The sequence below is a fragment of the Triturus cristatus genome, chromosome 2_2 (assembly GCF_964204655.1).
Source record: "Triturus cristatus chromosome 2_2, aTriCri1.1, whole genome shotgun sequence".
In the NCBI taxonomy this organism is placed as follows: domain Eukaryota; kingdom Metazoa; phylum Chordata; class Amphibia; order Caudata; family Salamandridae; genus Triturus; species Triturus cristatus.
In genome coordinates this window covers 858,899,334-858,921,034 of record NC_140582.1, presented here as the reverse complement: position 1 = coordinate 858,921,034, position 21,701 = coordinate 858,899,334, and the positions used below count along the sequence as shown (strand labels likewise).

General features: G+C 49.6%; 1 protein-coding gene across 1 annotated transcript in view; it reads right to left on the bottom strand.

Moving 5' to 3' along the window:
- The window catches only part of RFC1 (replication factor C subunit 1), a 765,282-nt gene that overhangs the window by 294,037 nt on the left and 449,544 nt on the right, over nucleotides 1-21,701 (bottom strand). The window contains exon 13 of the mRNA XM_085642249.1: nucleotides 10,939-11,272. Within this exon, the coding sequence (XP_085498375.1) occupies nucleotides 10,939-11,272 (334 nt within the window). The remainder of the gene's footprint in view (nucleotides 1-10,938; nucleotides 11,273-21,701) is intronic.

The window sequence follows — 21,701 nt, the reverse complement described above, 5'->3', positions numbered from 1 at the left end:
CCTGAGCCAATCTGGTGCTCACGAGAGACAGAGTCTGTAAGGGTAGGTACTCTTGATTTTGCTAGCTGCTGGACCCACCGGAGTTCTTGCGGTAGGCAGGTTGTAGACCGAACAGGCAGGTAGGGCTGGGGTCAAAGTAGTTGGTGTCGTCTTCTTCCTGGGTCAGCACGGCTCTTCGGTCCTTCTTCCTCGAATCTGAGGAGGCAAGGTTCTGGGTTGCCCCTAAATACTAGATATAAGGGGTTAAGGGTGTGTGCTGGTCAGGACCAATGAGTCGCTTCATTGGGTTGGGTACACCACCTATTATGCCAACCAGTGGGAGGGGGGCATGAGCCTCTTCCTAATTGCCCGAGTCCCCTCAACTTGAAGATGGAGGGGACTGCGATGTGTGCTTCACTTCACCTCCCCCACATGAGAGGTGGGGTTGGCAAACCTCTCTTCGTAGCTTTGGTTTTACGGCTGTTTTTCCCACCCAAAGTGGGGGCAGAACCAGTGTGAGCCAGTTGCTGGAGGGAGCAAAAGGCAGGGACAGCTTCCAAAGGTGGCAGGCATTTGAAGCTTCCCCTTTCGTGGACCCAGGCCACCCCGGGGGATGGGGCATGACACCTCTGCCTTGGATGGGCTTTGTTTCTGAACCCATAGAGCGGAGGCTCTCTACACAAGGGGCCAAAAACCTGCCTGGTGGTGGCAAATGGCAGGCAGCCATTCAGGAACCGCACCAGGGCTGGTCGATTTTCGGGGGGCATCTCTATAATGCCCTCTGAGTTCATTTTACATTAAATCCAACACTGGCATCAGTGTGGGTTTAATGTGCTGAGAAGTTTACTACTAAACTTCCCAGTTTTTAGTAAAGCCATTATGGAGCTGTGGAGTTTGTAATGATCAACTACTAGACCCTATACTCTTTATGACTTTAGTACACTTACAATGTCTAAGAATGGTCTTCAACACAGCAGGGGTACAGGGCTCATGCCACTGTACCCTCACATCGGAGCTAGTGCACCCTGCTAGAGGGGTGACTTACCTAGGCCTCAGGCAGTGGGTTGCAGGCATGACACATGTGTGCCATTGCGACTTTACTTTTCTCTGCACCAAAACATGCAGCCTGCAAGGGCACTGTGTGGGAGTTAAGTTACAGGGCCTCTAAGGGTGGCACAATAGGTGCTGCAGCCCTTAGAGGCCTTCCCTGGTCACAATGCCCTGGGTACCCATAGTACCTTTTACAAGGGGCTAACGTGTGGCCAGAGATGTGCCAATTGTGGATACAAAGGTACAGGTCCTTCCGAAAGAACAAAGGCCCTGGGAATCTGAATTGGCAGGGACCTAGGGCACATCAAGTCAGGTTGCATCAGATGTCAAGCAAAAATGGGGGGTAACCATGCATAAAGGGGCACTTTCCTACACACAGCCACCACCGAGCTGGCAGGTCACACCAGGAGCAAAACCTAGCTTGTCCTATGCAACTAAAATGTGTTAATTGTTATTGAATTCTGGTCTATCGGCCTAGCATTAAGAGATGAGTGAGTTTGTTCATCAGTGGGATATTACTATGGCACATCTAAGGTGACTCTTGCTCCCTCACAGTTTGTTCTATAACCCATATGTTAGTAGGGAGCAAACTAAAATTGGATTTGTTCAGTATTGAGGTCTCTTTCTGTGTTTCATTAAGGGACAGGTTGGTGGTTAATGTTAACACAAGTTGAATTGTTTTTAATGGCTCTCACACTTGGTGGTTGTTTGGCAATATGGATTTTGAAAGGGCAATAACTTTTCATTATTACTTGCTAAGTCGATTTGTTCACTAAGAATATTGAATAGCTTTAAAGGGGCTTCCTGTACATGTTCTCTTTACAGAGTGAGAAGTATTTCTTGCTTGACCGATATTGTGACGTAAGATAGCATTTTATTGATTTCAAAGTGGGGTCTCGTTCAGACTTGATAACACTAGTACACTTAGGTGACTCACTTCTCATGTCTTGCCTCACTGGGTTTTCAAATGTGGATTAATACATATGCTATGTAAATAGTCACATTAACTGTATATGCATGCATGAGTATGATGCTAATTAACATCTCCTATTTTTTATCTTAATTTATAGGCTATTTAGTTGGAATGGACATTAGCGCTACATTGGGCAGTTGATCATGCCTGGTGCTTCTGTAATTACAATCCCTTGGCTCGGCTTACTTGTGTACGCATATGAATTATTCTTTGTCTTTTCACATGGTGGGGGTCTTCCCCCTGATTTGATGTCTGTTATATATTTGAGTTTCGTAAACGGGGCACTTTATTTATGTGTTTTCCAGCCCTGATGAAGTCCTGGTGATGCGACTGGATGAAACATGCACTGGCTTGGAATGCCTGGAGAAGAACTAAATGCAAGAATAAAAGAAGATTGTGATTAAAGATACTTTGTGTACTTCAGTGCGCATTCAAGGATAGACAGACTATGATTTCTAAGTTTCTTGGTTTTGGAGAGCACTGGTGTGGCTGCTTTCGCCTTGACTTTGCACCTTTTAGGGCCAATGGAATATGTGTAGACTTCTGGCAGAGTTTGCACTAACATTATCCCTACCACTGATTTTCGGTATCAAGAGAGATATGACCTCCCCAGGAATTCTTCTAGAGACACTTGTGAACAATTGGGCCATATTCTTTGGGCCATTACATTGTGGAGATAGCCATCTGCAAAATTCTAAGCACAGCTGTGTAAAAAAAAAAAAAAAGGAGCATTTTGTTCTTAAACAGTTAAATACTACATATATGGGTACCGGCATACTAAATCATAGATGGTCCTTGACTGATATTCCAGAATGAACAATGAGAAGTGTGGTCAGGAAAATGTACCGTAATCCAATGTAGTGACAAAAATATTTCTTGTGGCATAAAAAAAAAAAAGAAAAAGACGTGTGATTGTTCAAAATTGCTCTCATAACTGAATATTTATAGACTGAAATAGGATAAAGGGGAGATTGAGAAATAAGGAATATGCTACTTACCAGTATGCATCTGTTCTTGGCATGTAGAGCTGCAGAGTTGTACACTTAGCATAGATCGTCATCTGGTGTTGGGCCCGGATGTTTGCAGTTTGTTTTTGTTCTTTGGACAGTCTTTGGAAGTCACGAGTTCGGTGACTCCTCCTTCGGTCCGTACTGCGCATGGGCTTCGGCTCCATCCTCAGATTGTTTTTCGCCAACAGGGAAATGATGGAGCGTAGTAATAACAGTGAGAAACCCATGTGTGTTGTATCTACATAAGATGGACTGGAACGGATACAGGTAGCCGGGGAGGCGGGTGGGCATGTACAACTCTGCAGCTCTACATGCCACGAACAGATGCATACTGGTAAGTAGCATATTCCGTTCGAGGCATATGAGCTGCAGATTGTACACTTAGCATAGATTATATAGCAGTACCCAACCTTAGCGGCGACCACCGGTATCCGTTGCAGCGGTTTGAAAAAGTGTCTTTAGTACAGCCTGGCCCACACTAGCTTGTTGCTTCGAATGCACGTCTACACAGTAATGTTTTGTGAAGGTGTGCGGTGTTGACCATGTGGCTGCTTTGCAGATGTCATCTAAGGGTATGTTCCCTAGAAAAGCCATAGAAGCCCCTAACTTTCTAGTAGAGTGGGCTTTAGGTGGAACAGATAATGTTCTTTTTGCCTTTTGATAGCACATTTGTATGCACTTTACAATCCACCTAGCTATCCCTGATTTAGAGATGGGGTTGCCTTTATGTGGTGGAGAGAAGGAAACAAATAATTGTTTAGTTTTCCTGAAAGGTTGTGTTCTCTGTATGTAGTACAGTAAGGCCCTCTTAACATCAAGTGTGTGTAGAGCCCTTTCTGCAACAGATTGATCTTGCGAGAAAAAGACAGGTAATTCCACCGATTGATTGAGATGGAAGGGGGAAATGACCTTGGGTAGAAACTTTGGATTTGTACGAAGTATCACTTTACTGTGATGTATTTGTAAGAAGGGTTCCTGTATAGTGAACGCTTGTATTTCACCAACCCTTCTAAGGGAAGTGATAGCTATGAGGAAAGCTGTTTTCCAGGTGAGGAACTGTAGCTCACATTTATGCACTGGTTCGAAAGGCGGACCTATTAGCCTTGTAAGAACTACATTTAGATTCCATACAGGGGAAGGTGGTGCCCTGGGAGGAATTACTCGTTTAAGGCCTTCCATAAAGTCTTTAATAGCGGGCACTCTGAACAGTGATAAATGCTGTCTGTTTTGTAGATAAGCAGCAATTGCTGCTAGGTGTAGGCGTATGGATGAATATGCCAGGTTACACCTGTGAAGATGGAGCAGATAGCATATGATGTGCTGTATGGATGCATCTAAAGGGTTGATTGTATTGTTACGGCAGTAAACCACAAATCTCTTCCACTTTGCGGCATAGTATGCTCGAGTGGTAGGACGTCTGGCTTCCTTGATAATGTTCATGCAATCAGGGGGAAGGTTAAGGTACCCAAATTCTAAGATTTCAGGAGCCAGATCGCAAGGTTGAGCTGAGCTGGGTCCGGGTGCCTGATTTCTCCATGGTTCTGAGTTAGGAGGCATTGGGACAGGTGCAGTTTTTGATGTGGTTCCACCGAGAGCTGTAGTAGTGTGGTGTACCACGGCTGCCTGGCCCATGTTGGAGCTACCAGAATGAGTGTGAGGGAGTGCTGTTGTAGCTTCCTTACCACTAATGGAATTAGCGGGAGAGGTGGAAAGGCGTATGCAAATTTGCCTGACCAGTTCATCCATATCGCATTGCCTTTGGACAATGGGTGTGGGTATCTGGCGGCGAAGCTTGGGCATTTTTTGTTTTCGTGGGTGGCGAAGAGGTCTATCTGAGGATGCCCCCACTTGTGGAAGAATGGGCGAAGTACTTGTGGATGCAGTTCCCATTCGTGTAGTTGTTGCGTTTGTCTGCTGAGCAGATCTGCCATGGTGTTTTGTACGCCTGGAATGTGCTGTGCCAGGAGAAAGATGTTTTGAGGAATTGCCCATCTCCATATGCTCTGGGCTAAGCGGGAGAGCTGGGGAGAGTGTGTCCCCCCCCTGTTTTTGGATATAATACATTGCAGTCATATTGTCTGTGCGAATGAGGACTGCTTTGGCCGAAATCTGTTTTTGAAAAGATTTCAGGGCTAGAAAGATCGCCAAGAGCTCCAGATGGTTGATGTGGAGCGACTTTTGCTGTGGCGTCCATAGACCTTGCATTGTGAGGTGTAAGAGGTGCGCTCCCCAGCCGGAGAGCGATGCGTCCGCTGTTAGAATCACCTGAGGAATCGGGTCCAGGAACGGCCGCCCTTTGGAAAGGTTTGTGGTGTTCCACCACTGCAGAGAGTGATGGGTGCGGCCGTCCACCAACACCAGATCCGTCAGCTGTCCCTGGGCCTGGTTCCACTGCCGTGCTAGGCACTCTTGGAGTGGACGCATGTGGAGTCTTGCATGGGGCACTATGAAGATGCAAGATGCCATCATCCCTATGAGCTTCATAAACACTCTTGCTGGAAGAGAGTGTTGAGGAAGGAACGTTTGGCGCAAGGCTTGTATGCTTGCGATTCTGTCTGAGTTTGGATAGGCAATACCTTTGGAGGTGTCTATAGTGGCCCCGAGATATTGCTTTGTGTGGGATGGTAGGAGGTGGGACTTTTGGTAGTTCACCGTGAAACCTAGCTGGTGGAGCAGTTGAATGGTGCTGTTGGTATGTTGCACACATTGGTTGTAGGACGCGGCTTTTATGAGCCAGTCGTCTAAGTAAGGGAAGACGTGAATATGTTGACGTCTGAGGTGTGCTGCTACAACTGCTAGGCATTTGGTAAACACCCGTGGTGTGGTGGTGACCCCGAAGGGGAGAACTGTGAACTGGTAATGTTGACCGTCCACCACAAACCGGAGGTACTTCCTGTGAGAAGGGTGTATTGGAATGTGAAAGTATGCGTCTTTCAGATCCAAGGTAGTGAGAAAGTCTCCCTGACAGAGGAGCGGGAGGACTTGTTGTAGGGTGACCATGTGGAAATGGTCTGAATGTATGTATGCATTTAGAGGCCGGAGGTCCAGAATGGGCCTCAGGGTGCCGTCTTTCTTCGGTATTAGGAAATACAGAGAGTAGACCCCTAGATTTTGCTGATTGACGGAGACCTGCTCTATAGCGTGTTTTTGGAGGAGGGAGAGCACCTCCTGTTTGAGCAGTGTGGAATGTTCTTGAGACATTGGACGGTGCCTTGGTGGGATATTGGGTGGGGTAGATGTTATGGATTCCCATACGTGGATAAAGTTTTGTAGTCTGCCCCCGACCGGAGTGGGATGGTCTGGGGGGAGCGGAGGGAAGTCATTGTGCGGGCGGGGTGGCAGAACGGGTGGTGTTAGTTTTGCCGCTGCCCTTATTGTTGTTGCCTCTGTAACCACCCCTTTGGTAGCCCTTCGAAAAGGTATTTTGAGGAGGGGATTTGTAGGAGGTAGAGGCGCTATCGGTGGAGTAGCCTCTGCCTGTGCTACGAAAGGATGAGCGTCGAAAGGAGCGTTTAGGGGTCTGTGATTGTAATGCCCCCTTAGACTTTGCTGTGTCTGTGTCCTTTTTCATTTTTTCCAATGCTTCGTCTACCTTTGGCCCCAAGAGATTTTGTTGGTCAAAGGGGTGATTTAGTATGGATGCCTGGACTTCAGGCTTGAACCCTGAGATCCTGAGCCAGGCATGACGACGAAGCAGGACACTAGTATTTATGGCTCTAGAAGCAGTGTCGGCTGCATCGAGGGCACATTTAATGGAGGTGTTAGTAATTAGCTTACCCTCCTGTATCAGGTCATGAGCTTTGCGTTTGTGTTTTTCTGGGAGGTGCTGTATAAGAGCCTCAAGCTCATCGTAGTGTGCTCTGTCATAGCGCGCAAGCAGCGCTTGTGTATTCGCCTTGCGCCAGATGTTTGCGGCTTGCGAGGCGGTGCGTTTGGCAGACGCGTCTAGAAGTTTGGATTCCTTATCTGGCGGTGGGGCCTCTCCTGAGGACTGGGAGTTAGCTCGCTTTCTAGCTGTGGACACAACTAGGGAATCTAAGGGAGCAGGGCCCTTAATGTATGTAGGGGCTGTGGGTGCCGCCTTATACTTTTTTTCTATTCTAGGGTTCAATACCCTGGCCCTGACAGGGTCTTTGAACACCTCTGCAGCATGCTTGGTGACACCTTTAAGCATGGGCAAGATAGCTGTGGACTTATCCTGAATGTCAAATGTATCCAGTAAGAAGTCGTCTTCCACTGGTTCACTATGCATTTCCACCCCATGGTAGTGTGCTGCTCTCTGCACTAAGTGGTGAAACCCTAAGGAGTCCTCTGGGGTAGACGGCCTGGATGGGTATAGGTCGTCCTGAGGCACATCCGGTATGTCAGGGTTTTGGTAGTCTTCCCATGGGTCTGGGGTCCCCGGTGGAGTGGGGTCCATTGGGGCGTCCGCCGGGTCATAATCTGGATCCCCGTAATCCGGATCTGGGGACGGGGTCGGCGAATGATGAGGCAAGGGTGGCGGAGACCTGGGAGGGGGAGGGGGTGGAGGAGGGGGAGGAGGAGGTAGTGGGGAGGGCACTCTGAGAGGAGAAGTAGCAGAGTCCTTCCGCTTGGGCGGTGGAGGAGGAGCCGGTGTGTCAAGACGTCTTTTCTTGGTGATTAAAGTCAATAGCCCAGTCTTTGGATCCTTAAATAAGGTCTTTTGCAAAGGATCTGGTGTAAAGAGGTCCAGTGGCACCGAATCGTCCGCTGGCGCCGATGTTTTCGGAGCCGAGGATTTTGATGGTTTCTCTGCGCCATGCCTTTTTGGAACCTCCGGTTAATTTCGGCGTCGAAGTAGTTTTCGGCGTCGGAGCGTCGGTGCCGAGGGATTTGTGTTTGTGTTTTGTCGGCACCGAGAGTCCAGGCTTCGGCACCGGTGGCTTCGGAGTCGAGCTGGGCGTCACTTTCTTCGGTGCCGGACGGTGTTTGTCGGCACCAGGCGTCGGCTGGCTCGAGCCCGAGCTGCCGTGAGACTTCTGAGGCTTCGACACCGGGCCCGAAGGTAGGGTGATAGAAGCTGTGTGCTTGGTTTTACCCAGGCCTGCAGGCGAGGGTGTAACCTGAGTCTCTTTGGTTTTGGGAGTGGGAGGGGGTACAGTACTCACGACCCGCTGCGCCGGTGTGATGTCCTCGACGTCGGAGTCGTCGGCCTCGGAAGCGCGGACGACGTCTTCCTCCTGCTCGGTGTGTTGTTGCCCCGAAGCTCCAGTGTCGTCTCCGAAGATGTCCGGTGGAGCTGCGGTCGATGAGTGCGCCATGGTGCGTCGAGCTCTTCGATCCCGGATGGGCTTTTTTGATTGAAAAGACTTACAGGCGGGGCAGTCTCTAGCCTCGTGTTCTGGAGAGAGGCAAAGGTTACACACCTGATGGAGGTCGGTGTGGGGAAATTTAGACCCACATTTTGGGCACTTTTTGAACGGAGTCCTTTCCATCGGCCGGGACCGGAGTCGAGGAGGGCCCGAAGGCCGGTGCCGATGTGCGGAATGGAGAAAAGTGCCGCTTCGAGAGATGAAGATATGATGAAGAAACTCGAAGAACGAGGATTTGCCATCGAGGCTGGAACCGTAGAAGTTCGAAGCCAGAGCACGAAGTATCACATCCGAGCCCGATGGCGGAAAAAAACAATCTGAGGATGGAGCCGAAGCCCATGAGCAGTACGGACCGAAGGAGGAGTCATTGAACTCGTGACTTCCAAAGACTGTCCAAAGAACAAAAACAAACTGCAAACATCCGGGACCAACACCAGATGGCGATCTATGCTAAGTGTACAATCTGCAGCTCATATGCCTCGAACATAAGGTACCAGTGAGATTTCAGTATAGGACGGTAGATGTATTAGGATAATTAATGTCTGAAATCACCATTACTGAATCCAGGGCAGATTTTTCTTCCTATTTCATTGGTCAAATACAATGTCCAGTGTTTGTTTGGAGAATGTCCGAAAATAGACTGTGGTATTGAAACTGTTGATTTTTACTGAGAAACCTTGATATCTCTCTTTCTGACATGCACCTGAAATGAAGAGAGAGAGCATGTGGTCCTATCTGGGGCTGTCACAGCAGGATGCTAAGCACCACGTAAACACTACATCTAAGCAGTGGTACAGGATCCTAGAGGCCCCCCGAGGGAAGATACCCTCAACTACTATGTACAAATTTTGACTAAGGGTCTATCAAACCCATTAAACAACCCCAAGATATTAATTTATTGTTTGACTACCATCTGCAAAATGTGCAGCAATATTTTAAAGAAGGTTTTTCTGGCTCTGCTATCCAGTACTTACTATTCCTAACCAATCAGGGAGGAGGGTGAGCAGTGCCACCACCTAATTCCCTTGAAATCATTACTTAAAGTTCCAAAACACTGCCAGTCTTTGGTCGAAGTACCATATACTGTGCACAAAGGAATATGAAAGGAAAAAAGAACAGAATGATCTATTGAAACACGTCTTAAGCCATGTCTCAACTGAGCTACTAAAGGAATCCTGGTAAAAGAGTAAAAACAATGTGCATATGTCTGTAGGTTGAAGCAAGAATTGGTTTGAAATCTGACCCGGAAATAAGTGGTAGTAATGATGTTTGACTAGACTCGCCTATATAAGTAGGACATTTCTAGTGACGCTGGTGGCACAAGGGCGAATCTAACATCTCTGGAAATACCTGTTGCTAAACAACAGCTCTGCCAATGGTCTTAGATTACAATCAAAATTGGGAAATATTACATAGGAAGCCAAATGAAGGTTGTATTTCAACCATGTGCAGGAGAGATGCCAGGTGCCATGATGGATCTATGTGGTCAGCTCATCTGCCACGTCACATCATAATTTAATACTTTGCCTAACATATATTTTTCAGTGTTTCAGTAGTCACTGACAAGTGATAAATAAAATGGGAATAAACATTTCACTAGCAATGGCCATCGTACACTATGAAACGAAAAGAGGTGAAAACACCTGCTAATTCAAATTCTGCAGATAATACCAAGAGACAACAGTGGCAATAATTAACCACAGTATAAAATCTTTAGCTGCCTAAGAGAAACTCAAGCAGATGATGCTTTAACACCACAAAAACTCAAGAGCATTTCCTCTTCTCCTGAGCTATACCCCTACGACTGATTTAACAAACAGCTGCCCTTTGCCGAACTGTATAAGAGTCCTAAAATACCAGCCATCAGCTCAGGACAAGGCCAAAGATCTTCACCCTTGTGGACGAACAACCAAATCTAACTTACAAGGTTCCTGGTGCTTTCTTGCCATATACTTGCAATAATATCAATTCTTGGCCAATCCGAAACTCCTGCATCCACACTATTAAGCAGCCAGAGTTTGAAGGAATTTAATGGAAGCTGATATTATCCAACCTTTGAAAGAGATCCTGTCACTATCACTAAAGCAAGGAATTGAATTAGAAACAATATGTTCCATCTGCTATGTGTTCGGAGGGGTGAAAGGGAGGGGGCTCAGAAATTCTACTGAAGCTACAATCTTACAATATCACTTGGCGCAGGATTTGCTAAAGTATGCACTTAATGAAGACTAATAGAAGCAATGGCACAGAGTGCTTAGGCTACTGATGGACCACACCTGAAGGTCAATATAGCTTTCTGTGCTTCAAAGAGCCCCCTCAGACAAGTCTCTTCAATAAGGTATTCACCCCACACTGAAGCATTTCCATGATCACATGGCTACCCTCACTAAAAGGAGAAACTGAGCTATTCTTCTACTTGTGCACATGAAATGACAGAACAGAGAGTCTGATTCACCTAAATGCACACCCACCGTCCTCAAAAAAGGTGCCCGCAAATGGGTCTTTCATTCAAAAACTCTGAAACATTGAAGGTGGCTATAAGATACCCTCCCAATGATTTACAAAGCAATTAAGTAAATACATTAATACTCACCCACAGGTTTTTTATCTGATGTATTGTTCATATGCCAATTTTTCAGCCAACGTAACAGTTTGTTGGCACAGCTTTGGTCCCCTTGCTGTCCAATTACTGTCTTCAAAGACGACGGCTTGTACTTGTCAACCCACAGTAAACTACTACCTTTGCTTAGACTCTCAGGTTTTGGAGCTAATCGTTCCTGCACGGCAGTTTTAAAAACATCACAGGTTTCTTTGGTATCAGTTAAGCTATTTTTATGCTTCATATCCTCCTTAGTGGGGCTTCTTTTTTTCTTTCCAGGTTCATTTTTTTCAGGGGTCTTCTCAAGTTTTATTTTGGATTTCTTTACCTTAATAAATTGGACATGAATATTTATTAGAAAACATATCTGAGGCAGTGATGGATTCACCTACTTAGATAAACACTTTTCTATGATAAGGCTGTACTTAATACGCATCTCACATTGAAATGAAGAATGCACATACTGTATTTTTCAAAGTAGGAGTAGTACTCCAAAATAAAATCTCTTCAAAGACAGCCAACACTGTATGCCATTGATATACTTTTAAAATACATTGTTCTGCATTGGTTTAAGTGCATTTCGTGTTTTCTGCATCACCTTTTTTGTTTTCAGATATTATTGACACAAATACTGTAAAATGGCTTCCTATATTAAATCAAATGTCACTGTGTAGATAAAGGGAGTAAAATTAAGATGGAGGAAGGCTGGAGTTAGAGAGGGATTTTCTTCTCCTCTCTAGTCCCTGGGCTAGGAAATCACATATGAACAATCCCAAATCTCCTGACTTTCTATAAAAATCTTTAAATAATTTTTTTTAATTTTTTAAAACACCTCTTCAGGCTCTTTCAACTGGAGTTATCGTTTCCTTACTGCTAGGTCATGTTACATTTAGTGGCATTGATAGTGATGTAGTAATTGGAAACTAATGTTATAAATGTTCTTCATGACCCAGTCCGACACCGCAGGCGGGGAACGGACAGACGCACCCAGTGCATTTGTCGCCCTACAGAAGAGAATAAGTGGTCTGAGTGCACAATTTTGACAACTCTGGCGGTTCTTGTATCGGCGAAAGACTACAGTCTGGCCATCGAGTACGTGTCTTCCTGAACAGGACCTGGCGTGTTTTTGATATTGCCGAACACTATTTCTCTCCCCCCACCCCCGCACCAGGGAATTCAGGGCTGGGGCTTGGTGGGAGACACCGTCTGCGAGGTAGTGTGTGCCTTTTCCCAAGGCCATAGGCCGATAATTCAGGTGTGGAAAGATAATTCCTGGAGGAGGGCCCTGCCTGCGACGAGCCCAACGCTGCGTGGGACAAAGACATATAAGCTGATGAACAGGGTGAACAAAGTCTAATGCTATAACTCACCTATCTCCACCACTCCCTCCGCCCCCCACCCCCCAATCTCCTGCAATGCGTCAAAGGGGAATACTTACAACCCTTGTCTGAAATGCTTTGATCGCCATGATGAGGCCTACATTGAAAGCGCCTTGGGGAGGTGTACAAGAGTCAAGTATGCGCCTAGAAGATGGCGACACTGCGGACAAACTCTGCCGGCTATGCACACAGACCATTCTCGCAAATTCAAAGAACTGTTTGCAGTAGTTTTGGATATATAATCCACCCTGGAGTCAGAACTTGATTCAATCAGTGTAGACAAGGGTATCATCCTAGAGGAATATAAGAAATTGAAAGAGCAAGTTACAGAAACAGTGTCATCTCTAGCTGTTCTACGACCCACGGTGAAGGAATCGGACCAACGTCTATGAGCCCTGCAGACCAAGGTGGAACATTTGAGGGGCAGACTGTAAGATCAGGAAGGCCGGTTCCGACAGAATAATGTGCACGTAGTAGGCATCCCAAAGTGGGCGGAAGGCCCCAACATGGAGCTCTTTTTCGAGGAATGGTTTGTTGAACAACACTACACGGTAGGCAATCAACCTTTTTTTCTGTGTAGAGAGCGCTCAGTTTAGGGAGGGCCACATCGTCCTGGCACCGCACCATGCTCGGTAGTGGCACACTTATTCAATTACAGGGACAGGTACCATGTCCTCCATGTGACAAGGGCAAAGGGTTCGTCGATGGTTGAAAACACACTGGTGCATATCAACCCTTATTACACCCTGGAGGTCCAGAAGCGCGGGTACTACTTCCTTGTAGTAATAAAGAAATCTCTATGGGAACATGTCATAAAATACACAATGCAATTCCCTGACACTCTTACAGTCCAACATACTACGCATTTCTGGACAACTCCGGAGGCAGAATGGTCCTGGCTCGAGCGGAAAGGTCTGGCCCCTGAGTGGGAAGGGTGAGACCAGTTCTACTCCTCCATGGCAAACACAACGAAGACGCAGAGTCCCACCAAGAAACAGGCAGCGGTGGAGAGGGCCAAGGCGGTGAAAGATGTGTAGCAACATTTGTCAGCCTCCACCCCCTCGGGCTCAGAATCTGAGGCACAACACAAAGCTCAAATAACGTCAGCCACCAAGCTTGCTGCAGCACTGGGTGATGGCCCTGAGGTCACACCTCAAATGGATGAAAAATTGATGTGAACAGTCTCTAACAGGATTGAAGATGGCGTTGGTGGCCGGGTGGACAAAGTTTGTTTGTGGCTAGACATTTCCACAATATTATACTTTTACATTGAGCATTGGGAAGCACAACCTGCAATACGGGCCTATGGCAGCCACTTCTTAGGATCGGCTCGCATCTATACAGACACTTTGTAACTGAGTTATTATTTGTACGTCACGTTTGCATTTCATTGTTACTAACCAGTCGCCCGTTGGTGTTCTGGCTTTGGAGTGGGAGTTGGGTCTTATTGTCACTACGTTTTATACATTCACAGAGGAGGTCTCTAAATGTACTTGGGGGAGACGATATGTGCTATTTGCTTGGGAGGGGCTGAATAATGTGTCGATGGTGGGGGGCCCCATTTGGGGAGTAAAATCCGGTCTATGATGATATGCAGCCGCAGACAAGTAATTTAAATCCTGAAATATTGTTGTTAACTTGGAATGTCCATGGGCTGGCGGGGTACACAAAGCGCTACCAAGTATACCAATACGTCTACTGATGCAAAATACATATAGCTCTCTTACAGGAAACTCATCTCACAGCACACATACTAGAAGCCATGCATAGTCGCTGGAGGGGTTCTCTTATAAGAACTACATACTCTAGCTATGCCAGGGAGGTTTAGATGTGGGTTGCCCCTCAGACTCCTTTGGAGATGCAGAACACACGCATTGATACAAAGGGCCGCTATGCGGTGCTGGGAGCCGACTAGATGGTCTCCAGATAGCGTTGGTGTCACTCTATGCTCTCAACAATAACCAGACTTATGTTTTACACTCTTTAACACCCACATTATAACAAGACACACTGGCCCCTGTTTAGTGGGGAGGAGATTTTAACCACACTCACAACCTCGACAAGGATCACTCACGTCCCCCACTACCCGGTGCACAATCGATAGTGTAGGGCCTACAGCAGTGGTCCACTAATTTACAAATACGGGAGGCCTGGATGGGACTACAACCTGATGCCAGGGAGTACTCATTATTCCGGATTACACGAACTACACACCCGCATTGATCTAATGAACAAGTTACTTACCTTTGGTAACGATGTATCTGTAAGAAACATTAGTTAGTTAGATTCCTCACCTTAGAATATCCCCAGGCGTCAGACTGGATCCGGAAAGATTTTTCATCAGCAATACCCCTTGCGCGTCGCTAGGCGTAGTCTGCATTTCCGCGTCCGTCGTCGGAATGACGTCGGAGTACTTAGACGCCGCCCTCGCGCGCTGACGTCAGTTCTTGTACATAGCTTTCCGCGCCAGGAACGCAGAGCCATGCAAGAGACCGACACTGGTGCCAAAAAATCTAGGGCCCTAGAAAGGATAGCCTTAACCCTAGATGTCGGTTCGCAGAACGGGGAGGATGGGTGAGGAATCTATCTAACTAATGTTTCTTACAGATACATCGTTACCGAAGGTAAGTAACTTGTTCATCTGAAAGAAACACGTTAGTTAGATTCCTCACCTTAGAATAGATACCCCAGCAATACCAACCCCGGTGGTGGGTCTGCGAACCAAGATCACACCAGAAAGTCCTGGAGAACAGAACAGCCAAAGTAGCCATCTCTCCGGACTTGGCTGTCCAGGCAATAATGCTTGGCAAACGTGTGCAGCGAGGCCCACGTTGCTGCCTGACTGACGTCCTGCAAAGGGACTCCCCGCCCCAGGGCAGTAGTAGCCGCTGTGGCCCGGGTGGAATGGGCTCTCAGCCCTACAGGAGGGTCCTTTTTAGAGAAGGAGTAACAATCCTTTATACACAATGAGACCCACCGTGAGATGGTCCGCTTGTGTACTGCCCTTCCCTTCTTAGCACCCACGTATCCAACAAAAAGCTGGTCGTCCACCCGGAACTGTTTGGTGCGGTCCAAATAAAAGGACAGCGCCCGTTTTGGGTCCAGACGGTGGAGCCTCTCTTCCTCTTTCGAAGGAGGCGGAAAGAAGGTGGGCTAGGTGACAGATTGCCTGATGTGAAAGGGAGTTACCACTTTTGGAAGAAAGGAAGGACGAGTCCGGAGGACAACCTTGTCCGGATGAACAGAAAGAAAAGGAGGCTTAGACGATAACGCCTGGAGCTCACTCACCCGTCTAGCCGAGGTGATAGCTACCAGGAAAGCTGTCTTAAGAGTCAGAAGACGAATGGGACAATTGTGAAGAGGCTCAAAGGGAGCGCACATCAGAAAGGTCAAGACTAGATTCAAATCCCACTGAGGCATTACGAAGGGGACAGAAGGAAACATGCGAGTAATGCCCTTAAGGAAACGAGAAACAACAGGGGATTTGAAAAGAGAAGGCTGATCAGGAAGTCGTAAGAAAGCAGAGATAGCTGATAGATAACCTTTCAAGGTGCCCAGAGCAGGGCCCTGCTGGGCTAGAGAGAGAAGAAAGAGGAGAGCCTCAGAAAGAGGGGCGGAAAGGAGATCCACAGCCTTTGCTGTGCACCATGCCACAAATTTATTCCACCTGCAGGCGTATACCGTTTTAGTGGAGGGACACCTGGCTGCCAGAATAACGTCACAGACTTCAGGAGGCAAGTCAAATGGCATCAACTGTCGCCGCTCAATCTCCACGCATGGAGGTGGAGACTGGACAGGTTCGGGTGGAGGACCGTCCCCTGCTGCTGCGACAGAAGGTCCTCCCGAAGAGGCAGTCGTGTCAGAGGATCGATTGACATACTGAGCAGCTCGGGATACCAGTACCTTCGTGCCCAATCCGGAGCCACTAAGATGACTTGGGCCCGGTCGCGCCTGATCTTCTTCAGCACTCTGGGCAGAAGTGGTATAGGCGGAAAGGCGTACAACAGACCGCAACTCCACTCGTGACGAAAGGCGTCCCCGAGCGAGTGCCGCCTTGGAAACTCCAACGTGCAGAACTGCGGACATTGCGCGTTCTCTTCGGTGGCGAATAGATCTAACCAAGGCTCTCCCCACTGCCGAAAGAGGCCTTGCGCCACGTCCGAGTTTAGACGCCATTCGTGATCCATCATGCACCGGCGGCTGAGTTCGTCTGCTCTGGCGTTCAGAGAGCCCGCCAGATGTTGAACCACCAGGGTGATGTCCTGGTGTTCCAGCCATGTCCAGAGGCGCAGAGCCTCCTGACAAAGGGTCCACGACCCCACCCCGCCCTGTTTGTTGCAATACCACATGGCGGTGGTGTTGTCCGTGAACACCTGCACTACACTTCCCCGGACAACGGGAAGGAATGCCTTCAGTGCAAGTCGGATCGATCTCAGCTCCAAAAGGTTGATATGGAGCCGAGTCTCCGCCGGAGACCAGAGTCCTCTGATCTCCGCCTCCCCCATGTGGCCCCCCATCCCAGGAGGGACACATCCGTCACTACTACGTGCTCCAGTTGGGGTAGGGAGAGGGATCTGCCGCTGACCCAATTGGGGTTCGTGAGCCACCACTGCAACTGCTTTGCAGTGCCCTCCGAGATCAAGACATGGTCGGACAGGTTGCCAGGATGCTGGGCCTACTGAAACTTCAGGTCCCACTGCAGAGCCAGCATTCGCCACCTGGCGTAATGCACCAACAGGATGCAGGAGGCCATCAGCCCCAGGAGCCGCAGCACCAACCTGACCGAAACCCAGGATAGAGGCGGAAAGAGGGGAATCAGAGCCTGAATATCCCGGACCCGCTGCTCCAGAGGATAGGCCCGGAACTCCGCCGAATCTAGAACCGCTCCGATGAAGAGGAGCTTCTGGGAGTGTCTCAGGTGTGACTTCGGCACATTGATGGAGAACCCCAGCAAATGCAGGAGGTCGGCCGTAGTCTGGAGGTGGGAGACGACTGCCTCGTCGAGATAGGGGAAGACTGGAACCCCCGATCTGCGCAGATGAGCTGCGACCACCGCCATAACTTTCGTGAAGACCCGAGAGGCACTGGTGAGGCCGAAGGAGAGCACGGTGAACTGAAAATGCTCCTGACCCACCATGAACCGCAGGTAACGCCGGTGGGCCGGCAGGACGGGGATGTGAAAATAAGCGTCATGCAAGCCCAACGCTACCATCCAGTCTCCAGGGCAGCCAGAACCTGAGCTAAGGTGAGCAGCTTGAACCGCTCCTTCCGGAGGAAGGCGTTGACGCGCCTGAGGTCCAAGATAGGGCGTAGGCCCCCTTTGCCCTTCTTGGGAACCAGAAAGTAGTCGGAATAGCAACCACGACCTACTTCTGGACCAGGAACGCGCTTGACGGCCTCTTTGGCCAAGAGGGCCGTAACTTCCTCCCAGAGAAGATTCAAGTGATCCCCTGACATACAGTGGTACTGCGGTGGCATGGCTGGAGGGGTCGTCTCGAAGGGGAGGGAGTAGCTCCTTCGGACAATATGCAGCACCCACCTGTCCGACGTGATGGAACGCCAGTGGAGCAGGTGATGGCGAACTCTGCCGCCCATTGGCGTGGAATGGGCCTGAAAGCTCGGACTAGGAGGGCTTTGAGGCGGATGCTGCCGGGGTGGATGTGGACTGACCGGCACGCTGTCCTCCAGTACTGCCTCGGCGGAATCCACAGCCGCAACCGCGTGCAGGTTGGTTCTGCGGCCGGTGGCTAGGCGGACGTGAGGAGGCGCCCCTTCCTTGGCCACGAAAAGGACGAAAGGCGGAAGTTTGCGGCCACGGGCCGAGACACCCAAGGACTTGGCCGTAGCCAGGGAGTCCTTGAAACGAGCCAGCGCACTATCCACCTTCTCGCCAAGAAGGCGAGTGCCATCAAAGGGCATATCCATGAGGGTACTCTGGACATCCCCCGAGAAAGACGTGGACCGTAGCCAGGCGTGGCGACGAAGCGCCACCGTGGTCGAAATTGCCCGACCCAGCGAGTCCATGGTGTCTAGTCCAAACCGTATGGCATGCCGTGCTGCATCTCGCCTATCAGCAAGCGCCTGGGTGAGCCGTGACCGGGCCTCCTCCGGACACAGGGGCAACACGTCCTCCACCGTATCCCACAGAGAGTGGAAATAACGGTCCAAGAGGCAAGCGGTATTCAAGGACCGCAGACCCAAACTCAGGGAAGAGAACAGCTTCTTTCCGAACTGTTCCAGCCTCTTGGATTCACGATCCGGAGGAGCGGACGGGAAGGAGGATTGGGAAGTCGAGGCCTGGATAACCAGACTCTCGGGAGTGGGGTGTTGGGACAGAAAACTGGGGTCGCCCGGAGCAGGGCGTGGCGCCGGGCCACGTTCCGATCCACAGGAGGTACTGTGGAGGGCTTGGACCAGGTGCCCTGCAGAACGTCTATGAGTGCCTCATTGAACTGCAGCAGAGGCTTTGTGGAGCTTGCTGACGTTTGAAGCACTTCTGTGAGGACGTTAGTCCTCACGGCCACAGCAGGCAACTCCAGCCCAAGGGCATCGGCCGCCTTGCGCAGCACCACTGAAAAAGCTGCACCTTCCTCCGAGGTCACAGAGAGATGAAACCAGCGTCTGGGGAGGTGTCCAGACCACTGGCATCCCCCAGTTCGTCTGCCCAGTCCTGTGAAAGTTCGGCCTGTCTGGCTATAGGGTCCTCAGACCCCTCCCAGTCGCCCCCGTCATCCGATTCCTGATAAACAGGAGGAATAACCGGAGCCGGGCGGTAGATGAAATGCTCATGCATCGGCGTCTGATGCGGCGTCGAGCGGCGCCGCACCGGCGCCGGGCCCGGACCGGCGCTAAACCGGGCAACGGTGTCGTCCGGGGACGGCGCCGGGGGTGGAACCGGTGCCGGCGGAGGAGGCGTTGTGAGGTCGACCGGCACCGGCAGAGATCCGGGCCTGGATCCCTCGGGGACCTGCGGCGTCGGGACCGAAGTCGTCGACGGGGCCGGAGCCGCCGGCTCGCGAGGTCGCCCAGTCGAGTCCGCGGGGCCCGAAGGCGCGCCGGCAGGCGTCGACGGCGGAGCCAGGCCCCTCATGGCCGAGAGGAAGGCGCTGATCTCGGAGTCGCGTCAGTCCCAGGGACCAGCGGGTATGGAGACGGACGTGGTTGGGGGAAGATACACTTCGTATACCCAGAGACGGGCTCAAATTCCGAGCACAGCTGAGATTGGAAAGCATTTTACCCTGAAGAAATTCTATAACCTCTCCCTCCCACGTCGTATGATTGTATGACCTGGAATTATCGTCATACTGGACATTTTGCATATAAAACAGTGTTCAGCCGTGAACAAGTCGCATGTAAAACTACTAAAGGCGACGAAACACGTGTTGGCTTGGGAACCACTTTGAAGACTGTGAAATACATTCTGAGAAAAAGAATATTAAATCGAAGAAACTTAAAAGAAAGAGACGAAGATCCACTTGTGTTACTTGTTTATGTACATTCTAACTGTTATGACCTTGATTTTTACGTGTGCTTGGGTACCCTCATTTTGATGGAGACGGACGTGGCTCCTGCGGCTCCGATGGAGCCGCGGGGGTGGGACCCCCCCTGACCCTCGACCGAGTCGCGCAACCGGCGAGGGGAGTCAGAAGAGCGGTGTCGCCTCTTGTTCTTCTTCGAGCGCTTCGACTTACCCGAAGACTTTGAGCCCGACGAGCGATGATGGTGACTGCGGCTCCGCGACCGGTCCTTGGACCTTCTCCTGGACCGGGACCGTGAACGGCACGGAGCAGAGTGCCGAAGCTCGAGAAGCTTACGGGACCTAGCCTTCGAGGTCAAGGCCTGACAGTCGAGGCACGACTCCGCATCGTGGTCGGGCCCCAGGCAGTAAAGGCACCGGCGATGGTGGTCCGCCACCCTCATCAGTCGATGACAGGAGTCACAGGCCTTAAAACCAGGCATCCTACCGGCACCAGAGTCGTGTCGACAGAAGACCAACAAGAGTCAAAAAAGTTTAGTCAAAAAGTGACTAAGGGGTAAGCTCTTCCCGGATCGGCGCTGTCTGGCGCGGAAAAAATAAGAACTGATGTCAGCGCGCGAGGGCGGCGTCTAAGTACTCCGACGACGTCATTCCGGCGCAGGACGCCGACGACGGACGTGGAGCCGCAGACGACGCCTAGCGACGCGCAAGGGGTATTGCTGACAAAAAATCTTTCCGGATCCATCCTGCCGCCTGGGGATATTCTAAGGTGAGGAATCTAACTAACGTGTTTCTTTCAGATATACGGTTCACAAGATGCTCTTACCAAGGTGTCCCATACAGTGGATCTAGGGTGCACACTGTCAGACCAAAGTCCACTGCAGCTGCCATTGGCATGGTGATCAAGAAGACCCAAAATTCCAACATGGCGGTTAACCATAGAGGCGCTCAGCAACACACCGTTCCGTACCTCTCTCTCTTTGAATGCATTGTTTCTTATTTCCAAGACATCAAAGGAACTGTTTCAGGCACAGGGGTTGAATGGGTTGTGTTAAGGAGACACATGATCAAGGCAGTTTATGGTACTAAAATGACCCTCCGCAATGAATTAAAGCAACTGGAATCAGAGATCTGTCAATTAGAGCAAGGGACTCCCGATACTCAATCAACAGCAGCACGACTGGTAGAGACCAAATTAAACTACAGGAAGGCGTTCGACCGCCTGGGAGCCATAGACTATAGGGAGCACATAGCTAGGCAGCATGCAGAAGGAGATAAAGCTGGTAGGGTGCTAGCGTGGTTGCTATGCACAGACACACTAAGAAGTCCAGTTATGGTTATCAAAGATGGCAAGGGACGTATAGTCAATTCAGTTTGATATTAGTAGTGCTTTTTACATGTACTATGCCACCTTGTACAGTGCTCCACAACATAATGACACCTCTGACTTGCAGTCCTTCTTGGAGGACATTACACTTCCCCTATCACAGTAACTCTGATAGAGGATGACATCCAGCAAATGGCGAAAGGTAAAACACCAGGAGCATATGGCTTGATCCTGGAGTTTTACGCGACCTTCCGAACCAGTCTTGCACCCCAATTACACCAAGTGTACAGGGATGAGTATACTGAAGGCATTCTGCCCACCTCGCTTCAGGAAGCTATATTGGTAGTGCTCCCTAAACCGGGCAAAGACCCGTTGCTCCTTGGATCGTACTGTCCCTTATCTCTATTAAACGCCGACTATAAGATCCAGGGGAAAGTATTGGCAAACATACTAACAGAGATGACTCGATTGTTAATGCATCTGGATCAGAATGGCTTCATACCAAACAGGAGCACTTTTTTAAATCAGCATAGGCTGTTTATGTTGATGAATTGACCAAAAACAAGCGAGACAC